This window comes from Coregonus lavaretus (genome assembly GCF_964263955.1).
Source record: "Coregonus lavaretus genome assembly, chromosome: 5".
Lineage (NCBI taxonomy): Eukaryota > Metazoa > Chordata > Actinopteri > Salmoniformes > Salmonidae > Coregonus > Coregonus lavaretus.
In genome coordinates, this window is record NC_139992.1 from 17,546,939 (window position 1) to 17,561,777 (window position 14,839).

Genomic DNA, 14,839 nt, shown 5'->3' on the forward strand with positions numbered 1-14,839 from the left:
GGCATATGGAAATGCAGACACATTATTTACATCTAACTTTCTATGTAGAAACACAACATAGTAGACAAATAATAATATGGACCTACCATTTATGGTCACTGTCAATTTGCAAGAGGCACTGCCTGCTTCATTGGTGGCTGTGCCGATATACCTGCCACAGTCTGAGACTTTGGAGCTCTTGATACACAACACAGCCACATTGCTCTTGAAAGACATGTCATAGTGATCAGAGCTGTGAATCTCACAGTCATCTTTATACCAATTAATGGTCATGGGTTGAGATCCAGACAAACGTGCCTCAATCTTCACCATCTTGCCCTCCGTATCCTCTAGGGTCTCTGTGGGCTTTCTGGTGAATGTAGGTGGGATTTTGCGCACTGAAAATAAATGTTAAAACATTAATGGTTTACAAAACAATATTGCAATGTTCACGTAATGTGACAAAGGAGGCTAAAGCAAACAGTACTATACCAAAAGTTTCTTTCAAGAAACATGAGAGGGACTACAATTTTGAGGCAGTGGGCCAAATACCTTTGACAGTAATTTCAGTGGAACAAGAGTCCTTTCCAATGTCATTAGTGGCATGGCAAAAGTAGCGGCCAGAATCGGATTTATCTGCTTTCAATATAGTAATGTGTGGGGTGTTATCCACGCAGGACATCTTGTAATTTCCCCCTGATCGAATATCTTTGTGATCTTTTGACCAAGTTACTTTTATTGGCAAAGATCCAGTCATGTGGCATTCCAATTCCACACTATCACCCACTGAAACGTCCACCACGGGTGACAGCTTTTTATCAAAGACAGGGGGATATCTTGGCTCTAAAAGTTCAATTATGGGAAAGAGTTGGAACATACAGCGTACTTTAAAATGAAAGCATTGATACTGTACAATATGATACTGTACTAATACAGGACGTGCACTCTCAGTCAACAAGTAAAAAACTACTTCTTTGAGGAAAAACCGACCGACCTTGAAGAGTGAGTTTGGCTCTGCAGGATGCAGTCCCAACACTGTTGGTTGCAACACAAGTGTATTCCCCAGAATGTCTCATTTCACCTCTGGCTATTTGTAGGACAGCAGTGTTATCATCATAACTCATGGTATAGTCGTTGGATTTCACAGTTTCACCGTCTTTAAGCCAAGAGACCTCAATGGGTGAGGAGCCTGCCACACAGCACTCAAATTTGACTTCCATTCCTTCAGTCTGTTGACTACTGGTTATTTTCTTGGGGAAGGTAGGTGGCGTTTTTGCCTCTGAAAATAGGATAATTTGACAAACAATATGACATTAGCTTCAAAATATTATGACAGTTCTTCATACTAGTTAATTTCATAAACACTGCAGAGTCAAAGCAGAATATTTTCGGATTAAAAAGAGAACATTCCTAAATTAAAGACGACGGGCATCACCTTGGACAGAGAGACGGCAGCTGGAAGAGGCTGATCCTATTCTGTTTTCAGCTTTGCATGTGTATTCACCAATATCCGCCTTGGCTGCTTTGCTCAATTTCAAGCAAGCAATGCCTTTGGAATACTCTATTTTGCAAGTAGGGGAGGACCTCACTTTTCTGTCGGCCTTAAACCAAGCCACCTTTACTTCAGGGGTTCCTCCAACAAGGCATTTCAAAGAAACTGCATCACCAGCAGTCACTTCCATTGGCTCCAAATTCTCAATGAAATAAGGTGGTTCTAAAGTGACAGATATAAACCGTTAAATCAGAAATCATCAGAAACAGTATATACGGTACAGGACAATCCCAATACATTAACAGGTCAATTTAGGCAAACTAACCTAAAATGAACACTTGTGCTTTGCAGGTATCTTTTCCGGCGTCATTGGAAACTTCACAAGCGTATTCCCCACTTGCTTCCTTATCGTCACTGTTTAAACACTCCAATATGCAGGAGGTCTCACTGGTAGTGACGTTGTGCTTATAAGAGGCATATAGCTGTTTTCCATCCTTATACCAGGTGACAAATATCTTTGGTGTTCCAGTGTATGTGCACTCAAGTATCAATGAGTTTCCCTTTTCAACAGAGTGGTCCTTCAGCTTCTTAACAAATCTTGCAGGTTCTGAGTAAAATCATACAGAGGTTTGTTAGTCAACATTCTGATACATTTTTTAAAATGTTGTTTTAATTCTGTTATATTTTTTAAAATAATTGACCAACCTTTCACAGACAGGTTAACTAGGAAACTTTCCGTCCCAGCATCATTAATAATCTGGCATGTATACTCTCCAGCATGGGATTTGTCAATTTTGGATAGCTCCAGAGTAGCTGTATTGTCCCGTAGAGCAATTTCACAGCCTTTTCCAGACACAATTTCTGTGGTGCCTCTGAACCATTTCAGTTTCAGTGGGGCACTTCCTTTGACAATTGCTGAGAAAGTTACATTTGTGCAAGGCATTGCTTCCAATGGCTGAGGTGGCATCACAAAAGAAGGAGGTTCTAAATACAAAAAATACATACTTTTTAGCTTGCAGACATCTGACATTAAATCAGTTACATCACAAAGCAATAGTCATTACGAAGCTCAAACAAGTACTGTATATTTACTGACCTTTCACAATGAAAGAGGCACTGGTCTCATTGGTTCCGGCCTTGTTTACGGCTTTGCATTTATACACTCCAGAGTCAGACAACTTAAGAGTGGGCACTTTGAGTGTGCAGGTGTTGTCACTGAATGCAATCTCATAGTTTGGTCCAGTTTTGATCTCCTCTCCATCATGGTACCAGGTAATGGTGAAAGGTGTGGAACCAGAGACTTTGCAGTCCATTTCACCCGCTTTTCCAACAATAGGTTGAGATTCCTTCAGTTTCCGTGTGAATGTTGGAGGTATGGTTTTATCTGTTATAGGAAGACAGAGTTAGTAAACAGGCATTAGGAAAAACACTAGGCAATTAGACAATTAGAAAAATGTAATATTATACTGTGTATAGGAAGCGTCTACCAACCTAGGACAGTGAGGTTTAATTTGGTGAGATCACTGCCAACCTCATTTTTGACCTCAAATGTATATTCTCCCGTATCAATCCTCTCTGCAGACAACACTTTCAAGCTGGAGATCATCTTTGAGAAGGAGATTTTGTACTTCTGGCCAGAGGAGAGCTCGACTCCATCCTTAAACCATTTTGGTTTCAGCTCCGGTGTCCCCGACACTTTGACTTCTAGAGCTGCAACATCACCTGCAGTCACACTGAAAGACTCTGGTCTATCCACAACTTTAGCGGCTTCTGAAAATAAAGAACATGAGCAGAGGTGTGCTTACAGAAACTGAGTAATAAAAAAAGCAATGACTGGGGAAAAAACAAAGTGAATTAGGGGAGAAAAATGGAATTAAAGACAAAATGGAAATGTACAAACCTACAGTTAAGTTAGCAAAACATTTCACAACTCCGGCATCATTTTGGAGTTGGCAAGTGTATTTGCCCATTGCCAGTGAGTCTGCTTTAAAGATTTTAAGAGTGACCTGGTTGTTGTCGAAGGTAATTTTACGGTTGTCACCATCTCTGAGAATGTGATCCTTATCCTGTACCCAAGACGCAGTCATTGGCTGAGAGCCTTTGACAGTGGCTGTCAGGGTGACTTCTTCACCCAATGTGCATGTCGTATTCGACAATTTATTAACAAACGTTGGTGGTTCTGAGAGAGGACAAAAAAGGAGAGGAGAAAAAAAAACATAATGAAGGAGTAGTTCATGGTTAAAAGCTGGAACATCAATTATCAAAAAAATCTGGAGAAAAAAATGCCCACCGACGACGCATTTCTACTAACCTCTGAGTTTAACTGTAGTACGGCATGTTTCATATCCTACACTGTTTGATGCCTTGCACTCATATTCTCCAATATCTGAAGCTTCCAATCCAATGATATGAAGAGTGACAGCGGTAACCTCATTCACCATCTTATATTTCCTACTTTCCTTTAGTGGCGTTTTGTCTTTGGACCAGGTAATCTCAAAGGGTGCTGTGCCAAACATCTCACAATGTAGGCTAGCATCCTTTTCTTTCATTCCTTCAATTGGCTGAGGTACTTTGAGGAAAGATGGTGTATCTACAAAACATTGAGAATCGTTAAGAATTAGCTCTGTTTGTTACACGCAGCAAAGCTTCGAATTCATACCAGTTTAATACCACCAACAGACAGTATACTAATAGTGGATTATTATGGAATATTAAATGGCATCTGGAAAATATCAAAATCCAATGTCATTGATCACTGGCTAACCTTTGACTGTAAGATTTGTGCTGCAGCTTATACTTCCAGCGTCATTGTTTGCTTCACAGGTGTAGACTCCATTGTCATCAAATCTTGTGGTGCGCAGCTCAAGGACTGCCATTGAGTCAACGAATGATGTTCTATAGTTGTCACCATCTGTGATCTTAGTGTCATTTTTGTACCACTGGAGAGAGGGCGCACCTGTAACTTTGCATTCAAGGCGGAGTGGCTCGCACTTCTTCACAAACTTTGTGACTGGCAATTTTAGCACAAATTCAGGAGGTTCTGCAAAGCCACAATATTGCAAAATTAGCTTATTGAAGCACATGCAACTTGACACAGTGAAAGAATATGAGGCTTGGAATGAACTGCAAAAAGATGTGATTTGATGATTTGATGGATCTGTTAAGGAGTAAAGGCAAGATGAATGTGAAAAGGGAAATGTTCCCATTTCCCTTTTCACATTCATCTTGCCTTTACTCCTTAACAGATGACACAACAGCTGTTGATGTGATGGAGGAGCAGGTAATGGTGCTGTGAACTGGTGAGGGAGCTGTAAAAAGGAGGTGGTAGAGGAGCTGTGAAAATGCAAAGCAATGGAGCACAGATAAAAGCAATCGAGGACAGACAGAACAAAGGAAGCCAATGCAAGAGTTTAAATAAGAGCATGTTCTAACCTTTCACCGTTAAAGAGGCACTACATCTTTCAATGCCGGCATCATTGCTAACTTGACAAGAGTAAATTCCACTCTGCAAAACTCTGATTGGGTAAAGATCTACGAAGCAAGATAATCCTTCCAGTCCGATAAAACATGACGGTCCAGTGATCAATTCAGAGTCATCCTTGAACCATTTCACTGTGAAAGGAGGTGTTCCTTTAAACATGCTTTTAAATTGCATGTTGGAGTTAGGAAGGGCTGCCTGAGACTCAGGCAACAGCACAAAGCTTGGTGGCTCTAAAGAAACAATAGCAACCATGTTAATCAGCTGGCCTGACCCTATCACGAGAGAAATACATAAAATGTACATACATTTGATCAATTCTGACCTTTCACCCTCAGTGCCCCACTGCATTCAACACTTCCTGCTTTATTTGTCAGTTTGCAAGAGTAAGTGCAGTAAAACCATGTAATGGTCAAGGGTGGAGTGCCAGACAAAAGGACATTAAACAGAACCTTTGATCCAGGCAAAACATTCATTGATTCAGGCTTTTCTACAACCGATGGTTGTTCTGTTAATAAAAGGGGGAACGCATGTTTCAAGTTAAAAGTCTAAAAAGTTCTGAAGCCAAAGATAACCAAAGATCCATAAATATAGAAAACGAATAAAATAGTTATCCAAACCTTTCACAAGTAAGGCCCCAGAACACTGGTCTTTGCCTGTCTTATTAGTAGCAATGCAGGTATAGCTGCCACTGTCTGCACTGTCAATACTATTTATTTCCAGAAAAGTTGTGTTTTCAAAGAATGTACATTTGTGCTTATCATCAGTCTTGATCTCGTTTTCATCTTTGTACCAGATTACAGATATGGGCATAGAGCCAGACAAAATACATTCCAAGTGGGCAAATTATCCTTTGATACTCTCTGTTTCCTTCAGTTTTCTTGTGAACGATGGTTTCATGATTTGATCTAGCATAAAAATTAAGTAATGAGAATACTGTCAAAACAGGTATACCTGTACAAAAAGTTCAACATATTGAATAAAATATTTAAAAATTTGCTGACCTAGGACAGAAACTGTGGCTTCACAAGTACTGCTTCCAACGTCATTGGAAAGCTCAAAGGTGTAATCTCCACTATTGCTTTTCTCTGTACGGAGAATATTTAGTACAGAGCTCTTATCTGTGCTTTGCACTTTGTATCTTTGACCTGATGTCAGCTCGCTTCCATCCTTCAGCCATTTGGCTTTGAGGACCTTGGTTCCTGAGAACCTGCACTGAAGTGTAGCAGGGTCCCACATTGTAACGCTGACAGATTTTGCCTGTTCAGTGATATTTGCTAGTTCTGTGATAAATATAACATTAAACAATGAGTTTTCAACATCTATAAAATCCAAACCAATCGCAATTTGAAAAATGTCCTCATAAATGTCAACCAACCTTTGACTACCAATAACACAGAGCATTTCTGGCTGCCAGCTTCATTTTTGGCCTGACAAATATATTTCCTAGCATGTTTTGTTTGAATATTAAAAATTCGCAGCAGTGCTGTCCTGTCTTCAAAGGACATCTGCGTATGTTCACCATCTTTGACCTCATGGTCATCCTTCAGCCATGACACAGTCATAGGTAACGATCCTTTCAGAGTACACTGCATAGAAATCTCACTGCCAACTAGGGAATTCATATTCTCTATCTTTTGTGCAAACGATGGAGGTTCTAAAGGTGGAAAAGCATACAACATTTTAACTGAAAGTATACCGAAATTAACAGATAAATATATTTAAATGTAAGGTTTTCACACCAACCTTCCAGTGTTATTTCACGATCACAAGATGACTTCCCAACTTCATTTTCTACTGTACACTGATATTTTCCAGCCTCTCCGGCTTCAAATGCCAACATTTGGAGGGTAACTATGTCATCCTTTAAGACTATCTTGTGTCTTTTATCATTTCGGATCGCCTTTGAGGTTTTGTAAAAAGATGTGTTGAATGGAGCGGAGCCTGCAAGCTGTCCTTCCAACATAATATTAGACGCTTTGATAACTTCTATGGATTCAAAGGTCCTCGTAAATATTGGAGGTTCTAAAAGAAGATGGCAATCAAGTCAGAATACAATCTTGAAATAAAATGTTATTAATCTAAAAAACTCAGTAAGCAGAATACTCAACAAACCTTTAACTGTAACTGTGCTGCTGCAGCGGTCACTACCAGCATCACTTGATGCTACACAAACATAATCTCCACTATCATCAACAGAGCAGTTGACAATCTCCAGTGAGGCAACTGAGTTGTTAACAGCCATTTTGTATTTCTCATTTTGTCTCATCTCAATCTCGTTCTTGAACCACTTAAAACTGATCTCAGGGGTGCCGGTTGCTTTACGCTCCAGCTTTACAGCACTTCCTTTCACTACTAGTTTCGTAGACTCAAGCTTCATCACAAACATTGGAGGTTCTAAAAAAGAGTTTGACATTGATTATCAGACAAGTTAACAAACATTGATACAAGAACAACAAATGCATATTGAGCAGGGGATGTATAAGAAGAAAGGGCACCTTTCACAAACAAGACAGCCGTGCATGCCACCTTTCCAGCGTCATTGGCCACTTGGCATGTGTAGTTAGCCGAGTCGGTGGGTTTTACTGAGTGAAGTTCCAAAAAACTTGAGTAGGTCCCCTTCTTGATAAAAAATGTGCCTCCACTTGATATCTCCTTGTCCTCTCTGAACCACTTAATCGTAAAAGGAGCTATTCCAGTGAAAGCAGATTTCAAGACAATGGTAGATCCTGGTACAACGTCTTGGTTGTCAGATTTCAATGTGAAAACTGGAGGTTCTACAATTCATTAAGAATAAGAAAATATTTATTTTTCATCAGGATATTATCCCAAGAAAATGTGATAGGCCTACTGCAATTGGAAGTGTGAGTGTGACATATGGCTAGAAAATGACTAAAGCTTTATAAACCTTTGACATATAAGATTCCACTGCTTTCTTTAGATCCTGCAGAATTTGTTGCCCGGCATGTGTACACTCCAACATCAACCTTTTCCAATTTGTTAATTTTCAGTGCAGCTGAGTTGTCTTTGATTTCAGGTAGATATCTATATCCAGACTTAATCTCTTTCTCGTCTTTGAACCAAGACAGAATAATAGGCTGGGATCCAGATACTTTGCAATCCATTGAAATATCGTTACCCATTATTCCATCAAGTCTTTTCAGAGATTTTGTGAAAGAGGGTAGTATGATACGATCTGTTTGTTGGAAAGAAAATGTTACTTCATACTGCACATTGCAAGTTAAAATACATTTCATGAAAACAAACCTTTAAAATAACCTTTAAAAGAAGAAAAGCTAACCCAGCACAGTAATAGAGCATGAGCACTGGTCCTTTCCAACACGGTTGGACACTTCCATTGTGTATTCGGAAGAGTCTGCTTTTTCAGCCGCAATAATCTTTAAGATGGCAATATTATCTTTTAGAGTGATTTTATATTTTCGACTCCCTTTCATCTCCTTTCCATCATGGAACCATTTCACTTTAAGTTCTGGGCTTCCAGCGATTTTGCATTCCAAGGTTGCAGATTCCCCTGAAGTCACGTTGATGGATTCTGCTTTCTCTAAGATTCTAGCAGGTTCTACAATAAAGTAAAATGAATTAGATTTAGTTGTCACAAGAGTATTATGTGTGTAAATGTTACACATTGATACATATGTATATGTTTTATATAAATGTTTCAATAGTTGTTATCCAACCTTGAACTGTTAGAGTGGCTTCATATTTGTTTTGTCCAGCCCCATTCTCTGCTTGGCAAGTGTACTTGCCGCCATGGCTAATGGCAACAGTCGTTATTGACAGAATAGCAATGTTGTTCTCAAATGTCATTTTGATATTTGGATCATCATCTCTCAACATTTCAGTGTCCCTCATCCATTTGAGTGCAATGCGGGGTGAGCCTTTCAATGTGCCCTGGAGTTTCACAGAATCTCCCAATATTGCTGTAATGGTTTCAATCTTATTCGCAAATGTTGGTGGTTCTATACCAATATTATCAAATCAATTAAACATGATCTTTAGAAAACATACAGTTGAAGTCGGAAGTTTACATGACATCATTTTCTTGCATTTTCCAAGCTGTTTAAAGGCACCATCAACTTAGTGTTTTATATTTTTTTATTTCACCTTTATTTAACCAGGTAAGCCAATTGAGAACAAGTTCTCATTTACAACTGTGACCTGGCCAAGATAAAGCAAAGCAGTGCGATAAAAACAACAACAAAGAGTTACATATGGGGTAAACGAAACATAAAGTCAAAAATACAACAGCAAATATATATACAGTGTGTGCAAATATAGTAAGTTATGGAGGTAAGGCAATAAATAGGCCATAGTGCAAAATAGTTACAATTTCTTATTAACACTGGAATGATAGATGTGCAAAAGATGATGTGCAAATAGAGATACTGGGGTGCAAATTAGCAAAATAAATAACAATATGGGGATGAGGTAGTTGGGTGGGATAATTTCAGAATGGCTGTGTACAGATGCAGTGATCGGTAAGCTGCTCTGACAACTGACGCTTAAAGTTAGTGAGGGAGATAAGAGTCTCCAGCTTCAGAGATTTTGCAGTTCGTTCCAGTCATTGGCAGCAGAGAACTGGAAGGAATGGCGGCCAAAGGAGGTGTTGGCTTTGGGAATGATCAGTGAGATATACCTGCTGGAGCGCAGACTACGGGTGGGTGTTGTTATGGTGACCAGTGAGCTAAGATAAGACGGGGATTTGCCTAGCAGTGATTTATAGATGACCTGGAGCCAGTGGGTTTGGTGACGAATATGTAGTGAGGGCCAGCCAACAAGAGCGTAGAGGTCACAATGGTGGGTAGTATATGGGGCTTTGGTGACAAAATGGATGGCACTGTGATAGACTACATCCAATTTGCTGAGTAGAGTGTTGGAGGCTATTTTGTAAATGACATCGCCGAAGTCAAGGATCGGTAGGATAGTCAGTTTTACGAGGGCATGTTTGGCAGCATGAGTGAAGGAGGCTTTGTTGCGAAATAGGAAGCCAATTCTAGATCTAACTTTTGATTGGAGATGCTTAATGTGAGTCTGGAAGGAGAGTTTACAGTCTAACCAGATACCTAGGTATTTGTAGTTGTCCACATACTCTAGGTCAGACCCGCCGAGAGTAGTGATTCTAGTCGGGTGGGCGGGTGCAAGCAGCGTTCGGTTGAAGAGCATGCATTTAGTTTTACTAGTGTTTAAGAGCAGTTGGAGGCTACGGAAGGAGTGTTGTATGGCGTTGAAGCTCGTTTGGAGGTTTGTTAACACAGTGTCCAATGAAGGGCCAGATGTTTACAACCAAGGCTATTTAGTCTGCCAACAAGAATGCGGTGGTTGACAGAGTCGAAAGTTTTGGCCAGGTCGATGAAGACGGCTGCGCAGTACTGTCTTTTATCGATCGCGGTTATAATATCGTTTAGGACCTTGAGCGTGGCTGAGGTGCACCCATGACCAGCTCGAAAACCGGATTGCATAGCGGAGAAGGTACGGTGGGATTCGAAATGGACGGTGATCTGTTTGTTAACTTGGCTTTCAAATACTTTCGAAAGGCAGGGCAGGATGGATATAGGTCTGTAACAGTTTGGATCTAGAGTGTCACCCCCTTTGAAGAGGGGGATGACCGCGGCAGCTTTCCAATCTCTGGGGATCTCAGACGTTACGAAAGAGAGGTTGAACAGGCTAGTAATAGGGGTTGCGACAATTTCGGCGGCTAATTTTAGAAAGAAAGGGTCCAGATTGTCTAGCCCAGCTGATTTGTAGGGGTCCAGATTATTCAGCTCTTTCAGAACATCAGCTGTCTGAATTTGTGTGAAGGAGAAGCGGAGGCTGCAGAGCTGGTGGCCGGGGTAGTGGTAGCCAGGTGGAAAGCATGGCCAGCCGTAGCAAAATGCTTGTTGAAATTCTCGATTATTGTAGATTTATCTGTGGTGACAGTGTTTCCTAGCCTCAGTGCAGTGGGCAGTTGGGAGGAGGTGCTCTTATTTTCCATGGACTTTACAGTGTCCCAAAACTTTTTGGAGTTAGTGCTACAGGATGCAAATTTCTGTTTGAAAAAGCTAGCCTTTGCTTTCCTAACTGATTGTGTATATTGGTTCCTGACTTCCCTAAAAAGTTGCATATCGCGGGGGCTGTTCGATGCTAATGCAGTACGCCACAGGATGTTTTTGTGCTGGTCAAGGGCAGTCAAGTCTGAGGAGAACCAGGGGCTATATCTGTTCTTAGTTCTGAATTTTTTGAATGGGGCATGCTTATTTAAGATTGAGAGGAAAGCACTTTTAAAGAACAACCAGGCATCCTCTACTGACGGAATGAGGTCAATATCCATCCAGGATACCAGGGCCAGGTCAATTAGAAAGGCCTGCTCGCTAAAGTGTTTTAGGGAGCGTTTGACAGTGATGAGGGGTGGTCGTTTGACCGCGGACCCATTACGGACGCAGGCAATAAGGCAGTGATCGCTGAGATCCTGGTTGAAGACAGCGGAGGTGTATTTAGAGGGTAAATTTGTCAGGATGATATCTATGAGGGTGCCCATGTTTACAGATTTGGGGTTGTACCTGGTAGGTTCGTTGATCATTTGTGTGAGATTGAGGGCATCCAGTTTAGATTGTAGGTTGGCCGGGGTGTTAAGCATATCCCAGTTTAGGTCACCAAGCAGTACGAACTCTGAGGATAGATGGGGGGTCGATCAGTTCACATATGGTGTCCAGGGCACAGCTCGGGGCTCTGCAGGCTATCTCTACAGTAGATTGCAACCCCACCCCCTTTGGCAGTTCTATCGAGACGGAAAATGTTGTAGTTGGGGATGGACATTTCTGAATTTTTGGTGGCCTTCCTAAGCCAGGATTCAGACACTGCTAGAACATCAGGGTTGGCGGAGTGTGCTAACGCAGTGAATAACTCAAACTTAGGGAGGAGGCTTCGGATGTTAACGTGCAAGAAGCCAAGGCTTTTACGGTTACAGAAGTCAACAAATGACAACACCTGGGGAGTAGGAGTGATACTGGGGGCTACAGGGCCTGGGTTAACCTCTACATCACCAGAGGAACAGAGGAGGAGTAGAATAAGGATACGGCTAAAGGCTTTAAGTACTGGTCTTCTAGTGCGTTGAGTACAGAGAAAAAAGGGGCAGTTTCCGTGCGTTGTAGAATAGATTCAGGGAATTATGTACAGACAAGGATATGGAAGGATATGAGTACAGTGGAGGTAAACCTAAGCGTTGGGTAACGATGAAAGAGATAGCATCACTGGAGGCACCGATTGAGTCGGTCTCCACGTGTATGAGGGGTGGGACAAAGGAGCTATCTAAGGTAGGTTGAGCTGGGCTGGGGGATCTACAGTGAAATAGTACAATATTAAATAACCGAAACAGCAATAAGCAAGGCATATTGACATGGGAGAGAGGCATAAAGCAATCACAGGTGTTATTCGAGAGAGCTAAGACAACAGCTGGTAATGGCAACAAAGTTTGGGCTGAGGCTAAACATAAACAGGATGCGGTACTGTAAAAAGGAACAGTCCAGCAGACATCAGCTGTATAGCTGAGTGTATGTAAACTTCTGACCCACTGGAATTGTGATACAGTGAATTATAAGTGAAATAATCTGTCTGTAAACAATTGTTGGAAAAATTACTTGTGTCATGCATAAAGTAGATGTCCTAACCGACTTGCCAAAACTATAGTTTCTTAACAAGGAATTTGTTGATTGGTTGAAAAACGAGTTTTAATGACTCCAACCTAAGTGTATGTAAACTTCCGACTTCAACTGTATTTAGACAAAACAATGTGAGATTTTTATTTACCAACTATACTAACCTTTTAGTTTGGCCAGCGCCTTAGTGGTGATTTTACCAACATCATTAGCTATGCAGCACTGGTAATCTCCAACGTCTGCACTTTCAAATGAGCAGAACTCCAAACGAGCAATGGATTCCTGATAGATGATCTTATACTTTTTATCTGTGGCGACGACTGTTTTCTTATTCTTCAACCAGGTGATTTCAAATGGAGCTGTTCCTTTAATTTCACATTCAAGTATGGCAGGAGTTCCCTTCACTGCCTCGACCATTTGCAATTCTTTTCGAAGGGAAGGGGGCTCTAAGAGTAGAGATCAGATTAAATAAAATAATACAACTGTAATTTGTGATAAAAATATTTATATATTTGTAAGCAAATAAAATATGTTATGGTGGCAAACCTTTTACAGATAACTCAGTGCTGCAGCTCTCACTACCAGCTTCGTTTGACACCTCACAAGTGTAGTTTCCACTATCTAACACATTTACATAGATTATTTCCAAAATTGCAAGACCAGCCTTGAAAGTGATTTTATATTTATCTCCATCACTGAGCTCGTTTTCATTCAGAAACCAGGTAGCTTTGAGTTCTGCTGATCCTTTGACTGTGCACTGCATCCGAGCAGCTATGCCCTGCTTCCACATTAGCTTTGGTTCCATTTTCTTAACAAAGTTCGGGGTTTCTGAAATAAGTATTGGGTTGCGAAACAGCAAATTTGTTGTCAAACAATAATCAATAAGTAACCACCAAAAGAGAAGAGTGTAAGATAAAAAATAACATAAGAAGATATTGTAGCTGCATAGTATTAGGGGCTAAAATATAACTGAATGATCAGTCTTTTTTATTTAAACGGTTGTATTTTCTAAATGAGGTCCTAGGAAGCATATCTGTAGTCGCACACACACTGCGTTACGACAAGATATCAACTTAAAGACCTTTACTTTGTACCGTCAACGTGGTAGAACAAGTTGAATTCCCAGAATCATTTGAAGCTGTACAGACATATTTCGCTGAATCTTTCAGTTTTGCCTTAATAATTTCAAGAACAACCTTTTCTTCAAAATATTGTTTACAGTCCATTGTTTGATGGAGCTTTTTGCCATCCTTTATCCAGGTGATGGTCACTCCAGTGTCCTCATCCACTTGACCTTCGAGCCGCAGTGTATTACCAATGGCTGAAGACACTGAGGTCTCAAAGGTCTTTACGAAACTGGGTTTGTTGATAACCCTCAACTCTGAACTGCATGTAGCAGTGCCAACACTGTTCGATGCTTTGCAAAGGTAAGTACCCTGATCGGTCAGCTGAAGATCTTTGATTTGTAGGGAGTATTTGGTCTTGCCAGATGTTATCTGATAGTTCCCCCCAGAAGGAACAGCAATATTGTCTTTGTGCCAGACAATAGTCATTGGTGAAGAGCCAGTAACTACACACTGGAATGATGCTTGTTTGCCCACATATAAAGTCATGGGATCAGGCATTGTACTAAATACAGGCGGGTACATCTCTATAAAAAGTAATTAAAGATAGGAAAAAAGTAATAGGATATGGATACCTAATTTACATTAGAAACCGGTACAATATACAATGGTTGAGACAACAGGTGCACATTACAATTCTTTGTATAACATTCAACCTGAAAAGAAAACGTCAATAGACTGTACATACAGTTGCATAAATAATGTTAAAGGAAACAAAGGACTCACCAGTGACTGTCAGTTTGGTGGCACAGGTGTCACTGCCATGCTGGTTTGTAGCCTTGCAAGTGTATTCACCACTGTCAGCTTTGGTTGGGCTCAGGAGCTCCAATGAAGATGTCAGTTGCCGACTGAGGATGCGGCAATTGTCACTCTCTTTGATCGAAGTGCCAGACTTGAGCCATTTGAAGTTCACATTTGATGCCTCTTCAATTTCACATTCGAACTTGGCTCCGCTGCCAACATTGATCTCCAGGGGAACAATTTTGTACCTGAAAACAGGTGGCACTATAATGTGCACAAAAATAAAAGTAAATTAGTACACAGGTAGATAATGATGCAAAATATGAACATGTAGACAAGTGCACAGAGCTGGAACAGAGATGGTGGAATG

At 40.7% G+C, this 14,839-nt stretch overlaps 1 protein-coding gene across 1 annotated transcript in view; it reads right to left on the reverse strand.

Annotated features, from left to right (window-relative positions):
* The window catches only part of LOC311128752 (titin-like), a gene marked incomplete at both ends in the record, with an annotated part of 197,807 nt that overhangs the window by 122,958 nt on the left and 60,010 nt on the right, over positions 1–14,839 (reverse strand). The window contains 9 exon segments of the mRNA XM_084161001.1: positions 87–377; positions 532–822; positions 974–1,258; positions 1,415–1,693; positions 1,797–2,078; positions 2,177–2,455; positions 2,568–2,855; positions 2,963–3,241; positions 14,455–14,733. Of these exon segments, the coding sequence (XP_084017127.1) occupies positions 87–377; positions 532–822; positions 974–1,258; positions 1,415–1,693; positions 1,797–2,078; positions 2,177–2,455; positions 2,568–2,855; positions 2,963–3,241; positions 14,455–14,733 (2,553 nt within the window).